Source organism: Eriocheir sinensis, chromosome 24, assembly GCF_024679095.1.
Source record: "Eriocheir sinensis breed Jianghai 21 chromosome 24, ASM2467909v1, whole genome shotgun sequence".
Classification (NCBI taxonomy): domain Eukaryota; kingdom Metazoa; phylum Arthropoda; class Malacostraca; order Decapoda; family Varunidae; genus Eriocheir; species Eriocheir sinensis.
In genome coordinates, this window is record NC_066532.1 from 7,448,273 (window position 1) to 7,468,272 (window position 20,000).

General features: G+C 42.6%; 1 protein-coding gene across 2 annotated transcripts in view; it reads left to right on the forward strand.

The window, feature by feature from the left end:
• Positions 1–20,000, forward strand: part of LOC127002827 (proline-rich protein 12-like) — a 116,340-nt gene that overhangs the window by 17,727 nt on the left and 78,613 nt on the right. For both annotated transcript variants that reach the window (XM_050869051.1, XM_050869050.1), the window contains exons 2-3: positions 1–70; positions 8,711–8,903. The exon at positions 1–70 is cut by the window's left edge and continues 56 nt beyond it. In XM_050869051.1, the coding sequence (XP_050725008.1) occupies positions 3–70; positions 8,711–8,903 (261 nt within the window). In that variant the 5' untranslated portion in view covers positions 1–2. The remainder of the gene's footprint in view (positions 71–8,710; positions 8,904–20,000) is intronic.

A 20,000-nucleotide genomic window follows, 5' to 3' on the forward strand; every position in this document is an offset into this window, starting at 1 on the left:
CAATGCCAACCTGTGCTGCACGAGGCTGCAAGAACAGGAGTTGCCGAGGCATTAAGGCTACCTTCCACATGTAAGTATTATTTATTTATAGGGAGCCAGGGCTGTGCGTTGGGAGTCATATCTGGAGGTTTAATTTCTATATGTTGGATTACATGATGTGGGGTGCTCAATCCATTATGATACAATGATAATAGCTGATAATAAGTATGATAATACAGATAATAGTAATTCCCAATAATAATAGTCAATCATTTAGTGTGAGTGAGTGAGTGGTTGTGGTCGTGATTGGATGTGTGTTGTGTCCTGCTCCACACGGAAAGTGCTGTGTTGACATGGCTGTCAGGGCCAAGGGCGTGAGGGATTTGTGTTACGTTTGTGAGGATTTCACAGGCGAAAAGTGGATTGGATGCTGTTTGTGTCCTAAATAGTGGCAAATGAAGTGTGCTCATTTGTCTGGAATTTAGCAGGATAATATATCTAAAATTAATTGGATTTGCACCCCATGCCTCCATAAAGCATTTCTGGCTACCAAAATTGTGGAGAAAACGATGTGCTGAATCCAAAAATCACATTGGTTTTGCTCAATCAGGTCAACTTTTCTATCTATCGCCACATTATATTTTTTACATTTTTTTTACACGTACAGGTATTTTCTATTTATATGAGGCAAAATTTTTTCTTATTTCTTTAAATAAACAAATTCTGAAGAGTTTACATGCACCAATTTTTGACTAACAGGTATTTTTTGTATTTTGTATTTTCTATTTATATGAGGCAAAAAATTTTCTTATTTCTTTAAATAAACAAATTCTGAAGAGTTTACATGCACCAATTTTTGACTAACAGGTATTTTTTGTATTTTGTTGGGACAACAGTCTGGGTTCACCAAGTGCTTTCTGTGCATGTGGGATAGTAGGGACAAAGCTCAGCATTACGTGAAGAAGGACTGGCCTGTACGGGAGGAACTGGTGCTTTGCAGAGCAAGGAACGTCATAAACTACCCTCTGGTGGACAGAGACAGGATACTCTTCCCACCACTGCACATCAAGCTTGGCTTGATCAAACAGTTCACCAAAGCTCTGGACGAGGATGGTGGCTGCTTCACTTATGTGTGCCACGTTTATCCAGGAATGACCATGGAGAAGTGGAAAGCTGGCATCTTTGACGGTCCTCAACTCCGTCAGCTCATCAGAGATCCAGAGTTTGAAAACTCAATGTATGAAGTGGAGCTGGAAGCATGGAAGGCTTTTGTTCTTGCTGTGAAAAACTTTATTGGCAACAAGAAGGCCAGGAACTACGCATAACTTGTCACCAATATGCTGACTGCTTTCAGAAACCTCGGATGCAACATAAGCATCAAAATGCATTACTTATTCTCACAAATGGATCGGTTTCCTGAGAATCTGGGATCACTGAGCGACGAGCAGGGGGAGAGATTCCATTAGGACATGAAAGAGATGGAGACCAGGTATCAGGGATGCTGGGATGCAGTCATGATGGCTGATTACTGTTGGACTCTGAAGAGAAACATCCCTACCGCTGAACATTCTAGGAGTTCGAAGAAGCAGCAGTTCATGCCCTGAATTTTGAACAATGATGACCTAATATCAAATGTCACAAAAATGTAATCAATTTAGTTATAAGATTAGATTTTTTTAAAATCAACTTAGCACAAAAATTTGACCTGATTGAGAGAAATGGGTGTCATTTTCGGATTCAGCAGTGCAAATTTGTCCTAAATCAGTTGAAAAAACTTAAACAACTTACAATTTTTTTTTTCTGTAACCCAGTGTTATCTAAAAAAATATCTGTGGTTAAAGATGAGGTTGAATCAAGGGCTGGGAAGGTGCAGGGTGCAGGGGGAGCTGGGATCAGTTGCTGACGCACTTTGTGCAGACAAGGCAAATCTTAGTTGGGCTGAGGTGGCGAAGAGAGACAGGAAAGTCAAGAAGAATATCCTAGTTGTGAAAGTTTCTACCCAGGAAAAGAAGGCAACAGATATGAAGGATGAAGCCTCCCAGGCATTGAATGGCATTCAAATAACTGATTCAAGATTCACAAATGGAGGTAATATTGTCATGAACTTTGATAATGAGAGTACATACAAGGACTGAGACTGCTAAAAAATTGGAGTCTATTGAGCAAATTAGTACCAAGAGTGTTGGAAAGATGAAACCAAAGATGTGCATAAAAAGGAGACCAAGGAAAAAATAAAGGAGACCATCTTGGACCATAAAGAGTTCTTATACACAATTCAGGGTGTTGAGGATAAAATTGAGCTGATTTTTAGTAAGCCTGCAGCTGGCAGCACAATACACTACATTTTGAGGTGTGACCCAACTGTAAGAGAGCTGATTTACAAGAATCATGACAAGTAGAAATTAGACAGATATGGCCATCTTGAGGCCAACTGTACTGTCAAGACCAATAGAGAAGCCCAAAAATGTTTCAAATGCGTTGGTGATCATCAATCAAAGGAGTGCACCATTGCTGAGAAGAAATGCATAAATTGTGTGAGGTACAAGAAGCCAGAAATCTACCACTCAGCTAATGACCAGTGTTGTGTAGTTCTTCAGACTGAAATTGAAAGAATTCGTAACATAACTGATCATGGCTATTAATTAGTGTTTATACTCAAAGACAAATTGTGTGTTAAATGTTCAGTGAGTTGGAAAGAATTTAGTGCGAATCCAAACACGGCCAAGTGACTATGATGATGCCAAGTTTATTAAAAGGCCATCAATAGGCTATTCATGAGAGCAATCAAGACCCACTCACTCACTTCAACGTTTTGAATTAAGTGCATCGAGGATTATTATCAAGGCTAACATCGTAATTGTTGACAGCTGTTGCAGAGCGCTGCACTAGCTGTGGAGCAGGGCCTGAAACCTCATCAACAGTAAACGGTATCGGTCATAGCAATAATAATACACTCTTTTAGTACCTATTACTAATAGTTAATAGAAAGATCATAATAATAATTGTTATTAACTTAATTTTAGCAACTTGATTAGTTCAGTGTACTCTGAAGTGTCAAGTAATGGGGTATAATCATCCCTACCAGGTGTCACCACTGACTATGTCTTTGGGTCCACAAAGCTTGAACTATTCTTTCAGTTACTGTAAATTACCTGTGTTTCTCTGGAACTTGTAATAATTACACTTTAATACAATATTTATACTATTGTTCAGGGCTGGATTATCCTATACGTCAAGTATGCCATGGCATAGGGCCCCCAGCACAGAGGGGCCCACAAAACCTGATAGACCCGACCCATAATTGGGCCCCCACATAATGGAAATCCCGGAAATGCCTGTAGCCTCAGGGAGATCAGTATGCTTCGTTGGACTGTTGATCAAAAAAAAAAAAATAAATAAATAAATAAATAAAGATGAAATAAAATAGCAAAAACTTGTTTGTGTTGGCAACACAAGTCAACAGTGCTTGCAATTTCTTTGAACTTGTGCAGGAATTATATGCATATTCAGTCGGATCAACAGAGTGCTGGAATTTACTAACAAAGGGATTGTCACCTAATGAAAATGGTAGAATTCTAACCCTAAAAACATTATCTTCCACACGTTGGCATTTCCATTCCGAATAAGTGAAAGCAGTGCACTTAAACTACTCTAGCATCTATGGTATGTTAAATGAAATTGCAGACAATGAGGAACTAAAAGGAGATGCTCGACTTGCTGCATCAGTTTTTGCAGGGAATCTGTGCCTTCTTGAAAATGCATTTATGTGTGTTCTTTGAAACAAGATCCTCCAGCGCTTTCAGAAAGCTAGTACTCTTCTCCAAAGCACAAATATTGATATCAACATGGCTGTATCATTGTTTCTATCACTTGAAAGTTTTCTTGCTGAGCTTTGTGGTCAATTTGATGAACTGGAGAATGATGCCAAAAATCTCATGGTAAATGTTCAGCAAGTATATGTATCGGAAAAAGTACGGAAGAGAAGACGGCGGCATCAAACTGATGATTCTGCTGAACCTGATGCAGATCCTCAAGATGCACAAAAATTCCCTGTACAGAGTTTTGTTGTCATCATTGACAAGTTACGTGCAAGTTTAGCTCAACGTCATCAGGCTTGTCACAAGATATCTGACGACTTTGCCTTTATCAAGTCATTGAGGGAGAATGATACTGCACAGCTGAGAGATGATGTATCCAGCTTAGTAAAAATATACATCAATGACTTGGAACCCCACTGCAAGGATGAATTTGTAACATTCTCAGAATTTGTAACCCATTTGAAGTTGGATCGTGATCCTCATGACCTGTTAAAATACTTAAAGAAGAATCCAGTTGTAGAGTCAACATTTGCCAATGTTTCAACTGCTCTGCGATTGCTTTTAATTAACATTACCAGTCACAGTCTGCGAAGGTAAACGTTCATTTTCCAAACTGTCTTTGATCAAAAACAGATTTCGTTCAACAATGACTCAAAAACGACTGAATGCTTTGTCTGTTATGTCATTTGAAAATGATGTCACCTCCTCAATTACATTTGAAACCATAATTGAACGGTTTTCACAAAAGAAATCAAGAAAACGGGCATTGGTGTAGCTGCTATAGTTACCTATGTACATAAGTATGGTATGTACGCTGCTAATACAGAATATAAAGAAAACAAAGATGATGACATTCTGTATTAAATATATTGTATCATTAACTCATTCTGATGTTTCAATAAAATATGAAATTGTCCAGATCTTGCCTAATTTATTCAAGGGGGGGGCCCAAAAGTGTGGGTGGCGTAGGGCCCAATGTAAGCTTAATCCGGGCCTGCTATTGTTAATACAGTGTCCACTGAAAGTATTGCACACTACTGCCCGAAATCTCTGAATTATGGTGTGCTAGGTTATTGTACAGTGGCGCCAATTCACGGCTTTTTCGTACGTCTTGTATTGCTGCCATAAGCACGGGAAAGGTGGGGGTATGTCTGTGGACTGACCATTCCCACCTCAGTGCTCAGTGAGCTGTCATGGAGAGAGGGTGTATGATACTTGTTTCCATACCATGATGCCCTATTTTTTATTTATTTATTTATTTATTTTTTTTACATACCCGCCTTTAGCGCCGGTAGGCTTTCTTCAGGGGCCAGATGGTCGGCCCAAGCCCGTCATGGCGCAGGCAATTTTTATAGCGTCAGTTATGCTTGGCTCATGCTGCCCCCCAGAACTCATTCTTGATTCACTGGACGGTTTCTTCTAGAGTCCAGGTTGATGGGTGGTCTTCTGGACAGCATGTGGGTAGTCTTAGGCCACTCGGCAGTGACTGAAAAATCCCAGGTGGTAGCGTGGGGATTTGAACTGACATTGTCCATGGCGTGGTGAATGTGAGCCCAGCACGCTAACCACTCAGCCACCACCTACCTCTTTCCCTTCTCAGCCTTCCCTTTTTTCTGGTACAGTATCTGCATTGCTCCAGCCAACCTCAGCAATGAAGAAAAGGCCAGAATTTTAGCATGGAAGACTGAAAATGTGTCAACAATTTTTTTTTAAAGACGTACAGGGTGACACGAAAGCATCATTCGCCGCCTGATTGCAACCGCTCGCAACTTCCCTCCAGACACCATACCTCTAAGAAAACCAGCATCTGGGAGGCCAAGAAAGACATCCAAGGCGACTGATACCTTCATGAAGCGTGAGGTTACAGCTTGTGAACTGAAGAAGTTGCACCTGGATCTGTTAGGTGATGTTTCAGAGTGAACCATCCAGGAACAGCTACAAAAGGAGTTTGACCTACCAACGTTCAGGCTGGCCGACAAACCCCTTCTTACAAAGCAGATGAAATAGAAGAGACTTGCATTTGCATGCAAACACAAGGAGTGGACTCTAGAGCAATGGAGGAAAGTGCTTTTTAGTGATGAAAGCAGCTTCAGATGCATCTTAACACGGCCAGATAAAGTGAGACGTCCCAAGAACTCCAACCACTGCTTACCTCAGTACACAAGTAAAACCGTGAAACACCCTCCTAGTATAATGGTGTGGGGTGCATTTAGTGGTGATGGGGGGCATGGAGGGCTGTATTTCCTTCCTAAGGATGAAACGATGAGAAGTGAACACTACTTGCAAGTGCTGGAGGACAATATGCTGCCTTTCTATGAGTTACATTGTTGTATTATGTTCATGCAGGATGGCGCTCCATGTCATCAAGCCAAAAAAGTAACGCAATGGCTGAAAAATCGCAAAATTCATCTTCTTGACTGGTCAGGGAACTCGCCAGACCTCAACCCCATCTAGAACTGCTGGAGTTACATCAAGAATCGCCTTGCAGACTGTGACATGTCATCCATTCAACACCTCACCAGTGAGATAAAAAAATTGTGGTGCTGTGGTATGGACAAGGAATACTTCAAAAATCTTGCTGAATCAATGCCTAAGCATCTCAAATTGGTTATCAAATTCAAGAGCAGTATGACAAAATATTAAATAAATGACAGGAACTGAATTATCTCATTAACCTTTACAAAGGACATATATGACGAAACGTTCAAGAAAAACGGGGGGCGCGCAATACTTTCCACAGACACTGTAAATATGTAGGTGATCATTCTTGTTGTTTTATATATTGGTAAACGATAGAAAATAAATTAACATTTCAAGTTTCTCCGCATGAAACATTTTCTTGCATGAAAGCCCTGCAAAATCAAGCAGAATTGGACTTTTTAAAAAATTCTATTCATGTTACCATCTGTGCTGAGTACCTTCTTTGGGTGTATCAGTCTCGCCTTCGACGAAATTCATAAAAAAACATTAGGGTGTTAACCACTTCACTACGGTGACGCATGAGGTGCATCATGGCTCGCCCGTACGGCCATTCGGTGCCGCACCTCGCGCGTCGTCCCTCTTTACTCAAGACTCGGAGGAATATGAATCATGGAGTGAGTTACAGGGAGAGCGGTGTGTCCTTGGAATGCCTCACTCACTCAGATCTTGGCTCCTCCCCCTTTGTTCGTCATTCAGTCATAAAACAGTAAATAATTGTGCTGCCACCCATATGGTAACACTCCCCCTGGCTGACTGGCCCAATGCACCCACTCACTTTGTCTTTGGTGTTGAGAGGAGTTACTTGTCTACCAACCATTGTGGATGACTTCTGATGACAGTAGTGGGGATGAATACATGGTAGACATATAGGATAGTGATGATGATTGTGACTCCATGATTGCTGATGAGCTTGAGGCTGGTGAGGTTGAGGTAGAAGTTGAGGAAGGTTAGGAGTTTATTGGGGACATGTTTTCTGACTAGCGTCCTGAACATGTAGAAAAAGAAGAAGATAGTGTGCCCGTGACGTTATCAAATAGCTTGTAGTTATTACTGCGGAGCTTTGTGATCACACCTTTGTTGTTGAGGCCCAAAGCTACGGACTAAACGCTTTGTGAATCCAGCCCCTGATTCACTGCCACAGTTTGTGTCTCAGTTTTCTGGACTGAATCCTCCACTTGGGAACTCGTGTTTGATGTCTTTCACTGACGCTTTCAAGCTATTCTTTGAGGATGAGTTGGTTGAAAAGTTGTGTGCCTCACACAAACCCCTGGGGTGATGGATTTTATGTCCAAATGAGGACTTACTCTTTATGCAGCTTGATTATTCATGCATGTGAGTCATATAGCAAAATGACAAGGATGATAATCAGAGCAGCCTAAGTTATACTAAAATGGTGAAAAAAATAACCATCGGTAACCACGTGAGTGAGAAGAGCAGCGGCAAACTACACCCCATATTAGCCACTGAACATGTTGTGCGCCTCCCGGAGTGAAGTGGTTAAGCATCTCGACAGAAAGCGGAGCATCCATTGTTTGATCTTTGTGGGTGGCACTGGCTTCTGCTTCCATTGTTATGCTTTGTCCTCAAGTCTTGGCCTTAAATGCTATCATCTTTGACCTGCCCACCCTCTTGGTAGCAGCATCCATCCACCCAAGGTCTTGGTCCACCCCACACAACAAGCAGAAGTCAGTTGAGGGCGGAGTGTAATATGCTGGAAGCGGACCCAAACACCTGGCCATCCTAGTGTTGGGGGCAGGTTGTCGAGTTGCTTGATGCTTTAATGTTTTTTGATAAATTTCGTCAAAGGTGAGACTGATACACCCTCAACAGATACTTGGCAAATATTGTAATATAAATAGGATTTTTAAAAAAAGTCCAAATCTTCTTGATTTTGCAGGGCTTTCATGCAAGAAAGATATTCAATGATGAGAACCTTACATCAGTCATTTATTTTCTCTCGTTTACTAATAAATAAAACAACGAGAGTGATCAACTATATTTTTATTAACAATAATATCACATAATATTGAAGTGTAATTGTTACAAGTCCCAGAGAAACACTGGTAATTTACATTAATTTAAAGAATAGTTCAAGCTTCTTGGGCACAATGTTGTAGTCAGTGGTGACACACACTGGCTGGCAACTCTGAATATACTTCAGTAAGGATCACTTTTAAGTTATGCCAAAACCCAGGTAACATTTCGAGGCTATTTCATCTCCAAAAACCCTCACCATTGAATACATCCTTATGCTAGGCTCCCTTTTTAACAAGCTAATTAAGGGAACACCAACTCTTTATATATGAAGGTATAGGTAGGTACATGGTATTGTATCAAATATAGCAAGAAATAGCACTTTATACATTGGTTGAATTTTAGGGAAATGGATTTACTGAAAATGCTGATAAGTCAACACAAATTGTACTTTCCAGTTTCCCGAAAAACCCTAAGATGCGACAAAAATGGATCCCTGTTACTGGCCGGAAGAATTGGATGCCAGGGCTGCGTGCGGTACTCTGCTCGGACCACTTTGAGGAACCTTGTTTCGACCGCACTGGCCAGACCACCAGACTCAGGTTTGGGGCCATACCGACCATTGGTAAATTTGCACCGAAGAACAAGAAGGTAATTAGATCCTGGTGGAGTGGTTGAATGTGTGAAGCATACTCTGACTCAGTTTGAGTATATGATGAGCAGTGATGAGAAATTGTTTCTGAAGAGAGTGTGTGTGGACAAGATTGAGGGAAATCCTGTCGCAGGGAGACCAATAAAATGGAGCTGTAGAGTGGATAAGTATTGAAGAGAGTGTGTTGTCAGGCAAGGACCTGAGTGTTTGGAGAGGGGGTGCCAGGACAGGGAGGTTAGAGACTCTTCTGCCAGGACCATACTCTTAGTGAATTTTGGTGAGGGGACAGGGTGTCGAAGATAAATATAGAAAAGAGGTTTTTTTTGTTATATATTTTGCAGCGTATAACGCGCACCCCAAACTTTGAGACAACAATTTTGGAAAAAAAAAGTTCTTAAGGCAGTGTCACATTGGCCGTTTTCCTCTAACTGTTGTGGCTACTGGCAATGCCCGTACGCCCATCCGGGAGCGAGTAGTTGGTTGTCCGTAAGCTGGTGTCACACTGGGTCTTTTTCTTCCCACCACATTGGCTGCAGCTTGGGCAACCGGCAACTTTTCTGGATCGTCGTCGTCGTCGGAGATTTACCCCTCAGAGAGGGAACGGGTCTTTGTCTGATGCGACGGCCTGTCGCTGAGATGGCAGGTTGAAACCCGCCGGCTTGCGTGCTGGCAGGGCCCCCGCCGGCTGGCGTGCCAGGCGGGGAAATGGATGCGCGAGACAGCCCGTAGCAGAGCCGAGCGAGCAACTCAACAGTCTATAGGTGGCCCAGAGGCTGGGAGAGTTGCTCGCTCGATGAGTGCTGGCGTTCCACTGTTTTCCGGGTGTGCGTGTCACACATAGGGGGAAATCAGAAGGGTGTTGGGGGGGAGGGGCAGAAGGGAGAGTCAGATCATGTCATGAAACACACACACACACAGAAATGGAAATGAGAAGGGTGAGGGGAGGGAGGGGCAGAAGGGAGAGTCAGGTTATGTCTTGACCTGAGTCAGGTTATATCCTGACCAAAGCCCTGATTTGACTCTCCTTTCTGCCTCTCCCTCCCCACACCATTCTCATTCCTCTTCTGTGTGTGTGTGTGACAAGTACGGACCTGACCTGACCTGAGTCAGGTCATGTTTTGACAAAAGCCCTGATCTGTCTCCTTTCTGCCCCATCCTTCTCATTTCACCTTCTGTGTGTGTGACAAGTATGGACATAACCTGACCTGAGTCAGGTCATGTCCTTACCAAAGCCCTGACCTGACTCCTTTCTGACCCTCCCACCCCACACCCTTCTCCTTTCTCCTTGTTTTCATCATCTCTATATCACCTTTCATGAGAGGGGCTCATAACCAGAGTGAAGCTACACACCTCTCGAGTCGGGGGCTCACGTGGTATTGAGGCTGCGCCGAGTTGAACCAAACGCGACAGGGAGGAGACGGCGGGAAGTTCAAACGCGGTTAACGTGTTAATAAGTCTCTCTCTCTCTCTCTCTCTCTCTCTCTCTCTCTCTCTCTCTCTCTCTCTCTCTCTCTCTCTCTCTCTCTCTCTCTCTCTCTCTCTCTCTCTTGCCATAGCCACAATGTTTGGAAGAAAGCGTCCAGTGTGATACTACCTTTTAAGGTAATGTGCGTGACGCCAATGGTAAGTAGGCGTGACCCGTACATGTCAAAACAGCTTGAAACATGGGGTGATAAAGCGCGAAATTCGGGATATTAAGAATTTAGGGCTAACCGCGAAACTCGAGGATCCCGAAACTTGGATAGCGCGAAACTAAAGAGGGAACTGTATATTGCAGGCAGTGGAAACAAGTTATTTGAGGAGTGCTTGCGATATGAGTAGAATGGATGGAATGAGCAATGAAAGTGTGTATGAGTGTTTTGGAATGTGTCACGGGGGTGAAGGGAAGAAGTGTGGAGTGGTGGAAAAAGTGAAGCGACAGACTTTAAAGTGGCTTGGCCACATGGAGCGAATGGAGGTGAGTAAGATGACCAAAAGGGTGTATGTGAGTGAGATAGAGGGAGGGAATGCTAGAGAATGACCTCCAGTGAAATGGAGAGATAGGGTGCAGGAATATGTTAGGGAGAGGGGGGAAAGATCTTTGAGCATGCAAGGAAGGAGTGTCTGAATAGACAGTTGGAAACTTCTACTATGGCCATCCCCTGGTGGGAGCTCCTAGGAGCAGGCGTCCATGAAATGATGATGATGATGATGGACATTTGCTAAACATATGCCTGATCAAGTTTGGAATTAAAAATTAGAAGTCTAGGCCAAAAATCTGTGGTCTGGCTCTGTCCAGCTGTTGCTGTACATATGCTTGGCCAAATTTGAGTATCAAAACAGAAGTCTGGCCATGCATCAGATTCTGTCAACTGGTCAGTGTCTGCAACACCCACTAGGTGTTTGCGTACATATCAAGCATACCTGCTAACTGTTGTCTTGTTCTGTTCAGTGGCTGTGCTGTGTGCTTACATTCGTTTGTAAATACAGTATGCACTGGAATCAAGTAGTACATTGATCATTTGCATCAGTATAATAGTTTTGGCCAACCAGAGACCTAAAAAAAGAAGGCAAACACTTCACTGCCATCGCCATTATTATGCCTGTTAACGTATAGCAGTTGAGCAACTGCTTGTAGTTATGATCCAGTTTTTGGTATCTTTGATATTATCATTACCCAGTGGTGGGCATGGTTCTGGTAAGAGGTAGATTTCTATCAAAAAATAAATATTCACTTCATTCAGTGGAGAGAGAGAGAGAGAGAGAGAGAGAGAGAGAGAATATCCATATCATCGAGATATCCACTCAGGCACTCAGTCTCAGCCTCACTCGTGTGAGGAAGAAATGAGGGACACCATGAGCGACTGGCTAGTATTGGTACCGGTACCGAGCAGTCTGGTACCGTTAGTACCAGTACCTGCCCACCCCTGTTGTTGAGTAGCATGGCAGTGTGGGTACTATGTTGTTGTTCAAGTGGCGCGCAGGAAGAACTGAGCTCAGCTGTGAGTCTGCGGCGCCGTGTAAGTCCAGTTGCGTGAGACATCTGGTGGCCACTCCATAAAATATCGCGTATAAGTGAAAAAAACGTGTAAATTAAACATTTATTTGGATTTTGGACCCCGCGTTATTTAAAAAAACGCGTAAACCAAACTCGTGTAAATCGAGAGTTACCTGTAGCTTCCACTAAATGTAATTCCTCCTCTGCTAACTTTAAGTCCACTAAAAAATTTGTACAGGTTTGTTCTTGTTTGTTGTGGGTAGACACAGCATCAGTTGAGCCTCATGGCGCAATAATTCCAGGGCTTCCACTTTTAGGTAAATTATGCCTTAAAGTAGGGTAATTGGACAATTATTAGGGAAACTTTTTGGTATTGTAGGGTAATGCATCTTCCATTTCCAACTCTTTGAACTCGGTATTTAGTAACAAGAATTCAATATTTTCCACCTGACAAGAAATAAACTGCTATTTTCTTATTCACTTAGGCCTCATATACTCCTTAGTATTGTTTACATTTATGTATCTAAATTGATCCACTATCACCAGCTGTGTGGGGGAGCAGTCCTGTGTAGTGTGTCATCAGATATCTTATCAGATTTGTCTTTCTGCACTGCTATTGCAATTTCATATATAAGACATAAAAAAGTGTATGTTGAATTTAATTTGTGTACACCTTTATCATCATCTGATTTTGGCATGCCATACCTTTCTGGGAAGCTCTATGTCTAAGCTACAACATATTGAAATTTCAGGTCTCTAGGTCTGTTTTAACCCCTAAAGGGCCGCCTGGGGTGGGTCTACATTCACACATGATTCTGCTGAACTACAATACAATGCAACAAATTACTTTATTAATAGTCATCTCATTCAACAACCTTCTTTTTTTTTTTTATTATAACGTTTCTTCTTTTCTTATTGCTTTGGATTTTGGAGAAGAGGAGAGACTTTTTGGAAATGAGTTAGCGGCTCTTTGCCCCTGCGCGCGTTCTTCATGTGGCCTTGACTAGTGTCGCTGAAAAAAAACGGATGCCCTGCTCTATAATCTATATTATATAGTCAATAAGCTTTCTTTATAAGTCAGTCTTGTGATGTGTGGTTTTGGCGTCATGTGTACTCTTCTCTTTCTCGTCTTGCTCTGCTTGCTCCGGCGGGCTCAGCTCGGCAGGAAATCGACGCCGTCTGTGTCCGATCGTGTCACTACCGTCCAATGTCAGAACTTTCAAGATTCTGAAACAGTAGCCTAAACTCATCTCTGGCAGTGTTAACAAAATAAAATAAGCAAAGCGTTCGAAAAAAAGCAAAAAAAAAAAAAAAAAAAAGCAAATAAAGCCTGCCCTTAAAAAAGCTATAGCTAAGCTTTATGCCGGCTAAAGTTTTATTATAAAATACTAAACCGAAACTATATCCATTTATAGAAACGTTAGCAATTAGCTAGCTGTTAGTGTTAGCTTCCACTAATTTCTTTTTCAGTTTAGCTGTTTAGCATAAGCGAAGCTAACTTTTTAGTTAGTGGATTACCAGTTAGCAAAGCTAACTTTTCGGTTAGCAGTGCCCACCACTGTCAATACCTGATTTTTATGGAAAGAAACATTTACTAGTATATAATTCACAGTAGAATAAATTCTTACCGTAATGAACCGATTGGGGGAATGGGGGTGATGCTATACCCTAAAATCCATTATATCTGAGGGATCCAAGCTTCTTGTATACAACAAACTTTGTTTATTGTATGAGCTGAAAGTTCACATGTCTGACCATTTTCATATAAAACCAAGTTTATTCATTATTTTAGATGAAAGGTGAGGCACAGCAAGACAAGAGCAAAGGTGTTTACAGTTGGATGGACAAAGCTAGAGTGACTTGATGTGCACCACCTGGTTGGCTTTGTTTCCACCGTTACTGACTGCTGTATGTGTACATGTTTGGCCGACCCACCACTGAATTGAAACCTGCACTTTCCGAACTTGTTTGGTAAATTTCCGCGTGTACTGGACTAGCCCCCAAAAGTTCGTTAAAGCAGAAATTCATTGTATCGAGGTCCATAAAAGAGTGGGTTTTCTGTAGTGACATGCTTAACCCATACAGCGTTTAGTACGTACATATACGTACCTCTTAGGGAAGTGTTTAGTACGTATATATACGCAAGCTCTTTTGAGGGCTTATACGCCCTTTGTTTTTGTTTGTGTATATAACATTGTTCATTGACAGTAAAGAGGAATAATTTGACAAGTCTTCGTATTTTTAAATGGATGTTAAAGGGCCTTTCTGTACATTTGTCCGCATTCCAACAAAAAATCTTTATACAAGAAGGTAAGTTACTTTCTTCTAGGTAATACTCCTTGATTCTATAATCAGTAAGGCCTGTGGAATTGTAAATAATGGTACAGAGTAATCGGAAATGAAAACTTACCGTCGGAAGCTTCATAGTGTTTTGTTGAACTTTGTGGACTATGGTTGTAGTACAAACGGCCTTGAAGCGAGCGGTGTTGCCTGATGCTTATCCAATCATTTTCTTGTACTTGTACTAACGAGAAATTGCTACTAAGAGAGGAACCTTCTAGCAGTAATACTTGAGGACATAGTAAAAAGTTGAGGAAGGAAAGATGCTCAAGAGACATAAAGAAATATAGAGGTTTGGAACAGACTAAGTGAAGAAATAGTATCGGCGAAGAGTGTGCAGAGCTTCAAGGAAAAGTTGGATAATTATAGATACGGAGACAGGACCACACGAGCGTAAGCCCAGGCCCTGTAAAATTACAACTAGGTAAATGCAACTAGGTAAATACACACACACACACACACACACAGAAGGGGAAATGGGAAGGGTGTGTGGAGGGAGGGGCAGACCTGACCTGACTCTCCCTTCTGCCACTCCCTCCCCACACCCTTCTCATTTCCCCTTCTGTGTGTGTGTGTGTGTGTGTGTGTACAACTAGGTAACACACACACACACACAAACACACACAGAAGGCGAAATGGAAAGGGTGTGGGGAGAGAGAGGCGGAAGGGAGAGTCAGGTCATGTCCTGACTGAAGCCCTGACCTGACTCTCCCTCAGGACCTCACCTGACTCTCCTTCAGGACCTGACATGACTCTCCCCACTGTCCCTCCCTCCCCACACCCTTCTTGTTTTCATCCTCTTTATCTCTCCCTGTTTCCTCCACTACTTTTTCTTGTTCTCCCTTCTTACATCCTCTGTCAGTATTTTTTTCGTGACTCACTCTGTCCCTCTCCTCCCTTTCCCCTTCTGAATTTACATAATTGTGATATATAAGAAGTGAGCTACGCTCATATTGTCCTTTCTCTGAGTATTCTTCCGCCCCGCTAAACTAATTCCTGCGCGAAGTTTGTATATACGAAGCAAATGTCGAAAGACGAAACAAAAATTATAGAATCATTTATTGGGACTGCGTCGTAACAACAAAACGTCGTAGGAAGTGTTTATAAGAGTGTGGGAAAGGTCAATAGGCGTGTGCGAAAGATTTGTAAGAGTGCGGGGAGGGTTTATAATGCCTTGAAATATATATAAATAATACAAAAAATATAAGGTCACTACTTCGAGGATTTTCGCCTATCGCGGGGGGTTCTGGAACCTAATCCCCGCGATAGACGAAGATACTATTATCGTCGTGTATGTGTGTATCCCGATATATATATATATATATATATATATATATGTATATATATATATATATATATATATATATATATATATATATATATATATATATATATATATATATATATATATATATATATATATATATATATATATATATATATATATATATATATATATATATATATATATATATTGTAATGCCGGACGTGTTACTTGGGTTCCGTGTCGCCGTCAGGAGACTCCGTGGGAGGGAGATATGTAAACACTTTGCACAGCTTCTGTAGTTTAATATTCTTCTTTAGTAGTTCACTTCCCTCGGACTCTTCACTTACCACTAGCTTACTATGACTGGGACTGGCTCTCGCCCTCTTCTCCTATATATATCCAGAACAGTACAGTCTAGAATATTACAGTATATTTCAGATCATACAAGAACATGTAGCAAAATATATGAGTTGGCAACACTTCCCGCCTGGCGCCTGGCGCCCGTGGGGCGCGGACGCTCGCCTTGCTCCCCGCCCCTTTGCTCGTTTCTCCGGGAGCCTTCTCGAGGCCTATGGTCGCCGGGGGAAGCTTCCGGCACAACAATATATATATATATATATATATATATATATATATATATATATATATATATATATATATATATATATATATATATATATATATATATATATACAGTCGTCCCTCAAATAGTACAGGGGTCAGGGACCCAGGACCCCCGTACTATTCAAAAATCCGTATGAAATTAGTGCCCCCCTAGAAACACTCCTGGGCTGTGTTTGAGAGAGGGAATCGAGACTCTCAGAACGTCCCGAGTGCTCTCAAATGCGTGACACGGCAGCACGAGTTGCCAACTCGGCACGCCTGCTGGCTCCTGGCTTTGAGAGGTGGAGCGCCTTCGTGCTGTGATGACGTCATCAGCAAATATGGCGGCCCAAACAAACACATGTAAGTGTTTCCATTGCATTTCACCTCTCTGTGCCACCATAACCACTGCACCCTCCTTTTCATATTCTGTTGTAAGGAGTTCGTCAGCCAGGACAGCTAGTAATGCATGTTAAACGTCGCCAGGAAGATCAGCGTACGCCATTTTGCTGCGAGTGAGATGCCGTTACCATAGCAACGACGAGGCTTAGTAAAAGGACGGACTTTATCTCCACTCGTGCAGCAGTCTTGGAGCACTGGCAGTTACTGCGGCAAGAATTTCTTCTACACTATGATTTTCAGAATGTTGGCCCTGAGGGAGTAAGCCGTTTCAAAGACTGTATTTGGGACCGAAAGGAACAACCACCTCCCGAACCAAGACCAAGACCAAGGGAAAACTCCCAGGCCACCTGTGACATCAAGACCAAGATCAGGATCATAAATACAGCGATCACTGCTCTCATGCACGTGGTATGCTCTCCTTACTGCAACGTAACTCATCCCAAAACGTAACTTCTCCTAAATGTGAATTCGTCTGCGAGGTGAACACCTATATCGAACGCTTTGGGGTGCTTTCAGGAGGTGTTTTGGTAGAACAGTGCTGCCACTCACGCCATGGCTACTTGGTGCGACGAGTGGGAAATTTAAAAATCCTTAAAAGAATATTCCATGACAATTCGTATAAAACCGAAACCGTACTATTGGAAACCGTACTATTTGAGGGACAACTGCAGTACCCTCTCGAGTTTCACGTTTGCTTCATTCCGAAGGTATGGCGCTAAACTCGTGGATCGCGAAAGTCGAGGTATTGAAATCCATGTAAAAGCGTTTATTGGTTCCGACCCGTGGAAAATAATGACGTAGCATGCAAAATAAGTAAAATAATAAATATATTAAAATTCCTATATACCGCAAAATCCCGTGATATAGCGAAAAATCCGCAATACGAAACTAAATATTTACAATTTAAAAATCCGCGATACAGCAAGACCACAAATTTTTTTTTTTTTTTTTTTTTTTTACGTCGCGGCCTATAGCGCCGGTAGGCTTTTTCCCGGTGGGGCCTGATGGTCGGCCCAAGGCTTCTTTCCGGTGGGTCCTGATGGTCGGCCCAGCCCGTTCTGGCACAGGCGAGTGTTTATAGTGGCGCCATCCTGCATTGGCTTATGCTGCCCTCCCGGAGCTCATCTTTAATCCTAGAATCTAGAGTCCGGGTTGATAGGTGGTCTTCTGGACAGCATGTGGGTAGTTTTAAGCCACTCGGCGGCGGCTGAAAAATCCCAGCTTGGTGGCACCGGGCGGGGATTGAACTCGCGTCCTCCTGAACGCGGTGGTGTTACTCTGTCGATTCAGCCACCGCGATATGGCGAGGGATTACTGTAACGGTCATGAATCGACAGGGACTGACCAAGAATGTTTTTTGAACGAACCGTGCCCGGTAAGTACCAAAGCATCTGTTAGCCACCTCGCCCTCCTCCCTTTATCTACTGTCCCGTCCTTTGGTTATTGTAGTCTTTTTCAACTCACCTGATTAAATATTTTCCTCCTTGTGGTTCCCATTCAAATAAAGAACGTATTTACACCACAAGACAGTCTTATGCATCAATCAAGGACACAAATGTAATGGAAAATAGCCAAGTGGCTGTGAGTGTCGGTATTGACAGCTTAAAGGGGGCGAGTACGGGGGGCCCTCATTTTTTTTTTTTTTTTTTTTTTTTTTTTTTTTTACAGCAAAGGAGACAGCTCAAGGGCACAAAAAAGTAAACATTAATAAAAAAAAGCCCGCTACTCGCTGCTCCTAAAAAGAATCCAAAGAGGTGGCCGAAAGATAGGTCAGTTTCGGAAGGAGAGGTGTCCTGATACCTCCTGTGCATATTGTACGTCCAATAGCTTTGAAATCTTACTTTTTTTTTTTCACAAAAAGAATCCAAAGAGGTGGCCGTAAGAGAGGTCAGTTTCGGAAGGAGAGGTGTACAGATACAGTAGAGCCCCACTTAGCATGAGATCAATTAGTGTGAACCGCAATTAGCGCGAGCCACCACCTACCAAGAAAAAAATAATTAGCGCGAAAGCCTCAGTTAGCGTGAGCAGCCACCACGACTGAATTTTGAAAATTGCGCCAAGCTGCCATGATGCGCGGCACAAGCCGCGAGAGCCCCTACTTTAGCAGACGACGCCATGTTGATACAGGGCAAGTGCTTTGTTTATGTTGTGGATGTGGATACGGGCAACTGACCTTGGCCGTGTGTGACGCACACCCGAAAAATTTGGATTTGCCGGTTGTCCAAGCTGCCGCCAACGCAGTGGGAAGAAAGGGGCTCAGTGTCCCTCCCGGATGGGCGCACGGGCATTGCCAGTAGCCACAATGGTTAGAAAAAAATGGCCAGTGTGATACTGCCTTAACCCTATACGTTCCGACCCCTTGAGATTTTTCGCCCTCGTATAGCCAGCATCGTATTGATTTTTCTGAACAACAATAACGCTCGTGAACACTAAGTACTGCAACCTAATCAATGGTGTAAAGCAATAGTGAATAATGAGTGAAAAGAAACTCTCAAGAAATAAAATCCTTTTCTCCCTCTTCCTCCTATTCTTCCTTCTTTTCTTCTTCTTCCTCCTCTTCCTATTCTTCCTTCTTTTCTTCTTCTTCTTCTTCCTTCTTTTCCTCCTCCTCTTCTTTCTCCTTTTCTTCTTCCTCCTCTTCCTCTTCTTTCCTTTTATTCTTCCTCTTCCTCTTCTTCCTCCTCTTCCTCCTTTTCCATTTCTCGCTATAGTCTCGCCTCTTTGTCTTCCTCTTCCTTTTCTTCTGCCTCTTCCTCTTCTTCCTCTTCCCTTCCTTCTTCCTCTTCTTCTTCATCTTCCTCCTCTTCCTGTTCTTCCTCCTCCTCCTCTTCTTCCTCTATTTCCTCCTCTTCTTCCTCTTACTCTTCTTCCTGCTCTTCCTCCTTTCCTTCCTCCTCTTCTTCCTCCTTTTCCTCTTCTTCCTCCTCTTCCTCTTCTTTCTCCTTTTCCCTCTTCCCTCTTTTCCACCTCCTCTTCTTCTTTTTCCTATTCCTCTTCCTCTGCTTCCTACTTTTCCTCCTCTTCCTAGCTTCTCGTCCTACTCTTCTTCCTCATTCTTCCTCTCGCTCTTCCTTTTCTTCTTCCTTCTCATCTTCTTCTACCTTTTTCTTGATTTTGCTCTTCTTCTTCCTCCTCTTCCTCTTTCTCTTCTTCCTCCTCTCCCACCTCTTCCTCTATTTCCTCCTCTTCTTCCTCTTCCTCTTCTTCATCCTCTTCCTCCTTTTCTTCCTCTTCTTCCTACTCTTCCTAGTCTTCCTCTTCTTCCTTCTTCCTCTTCTTCCTCCTTATTGTCCCCTTCCCTCTTTTCCTCCTCTTCTTCCTCTTCTTCCTCCTCTTCTTCTATACTTTTCCACCTCTTCCTAGCTTCTCGTCCTCTTCTTCTTCCTCTTCTAGCTTCTTCCTCCTTTTCCTCCCCTACCTCTTCTTCCTCTTCCTTTTCTTCTTCCTCTTTTCCTCGTCTTCTTCATCCTCCTCTACCTCCTCCTCTTCTTCCTCCTCTCCCTCCTC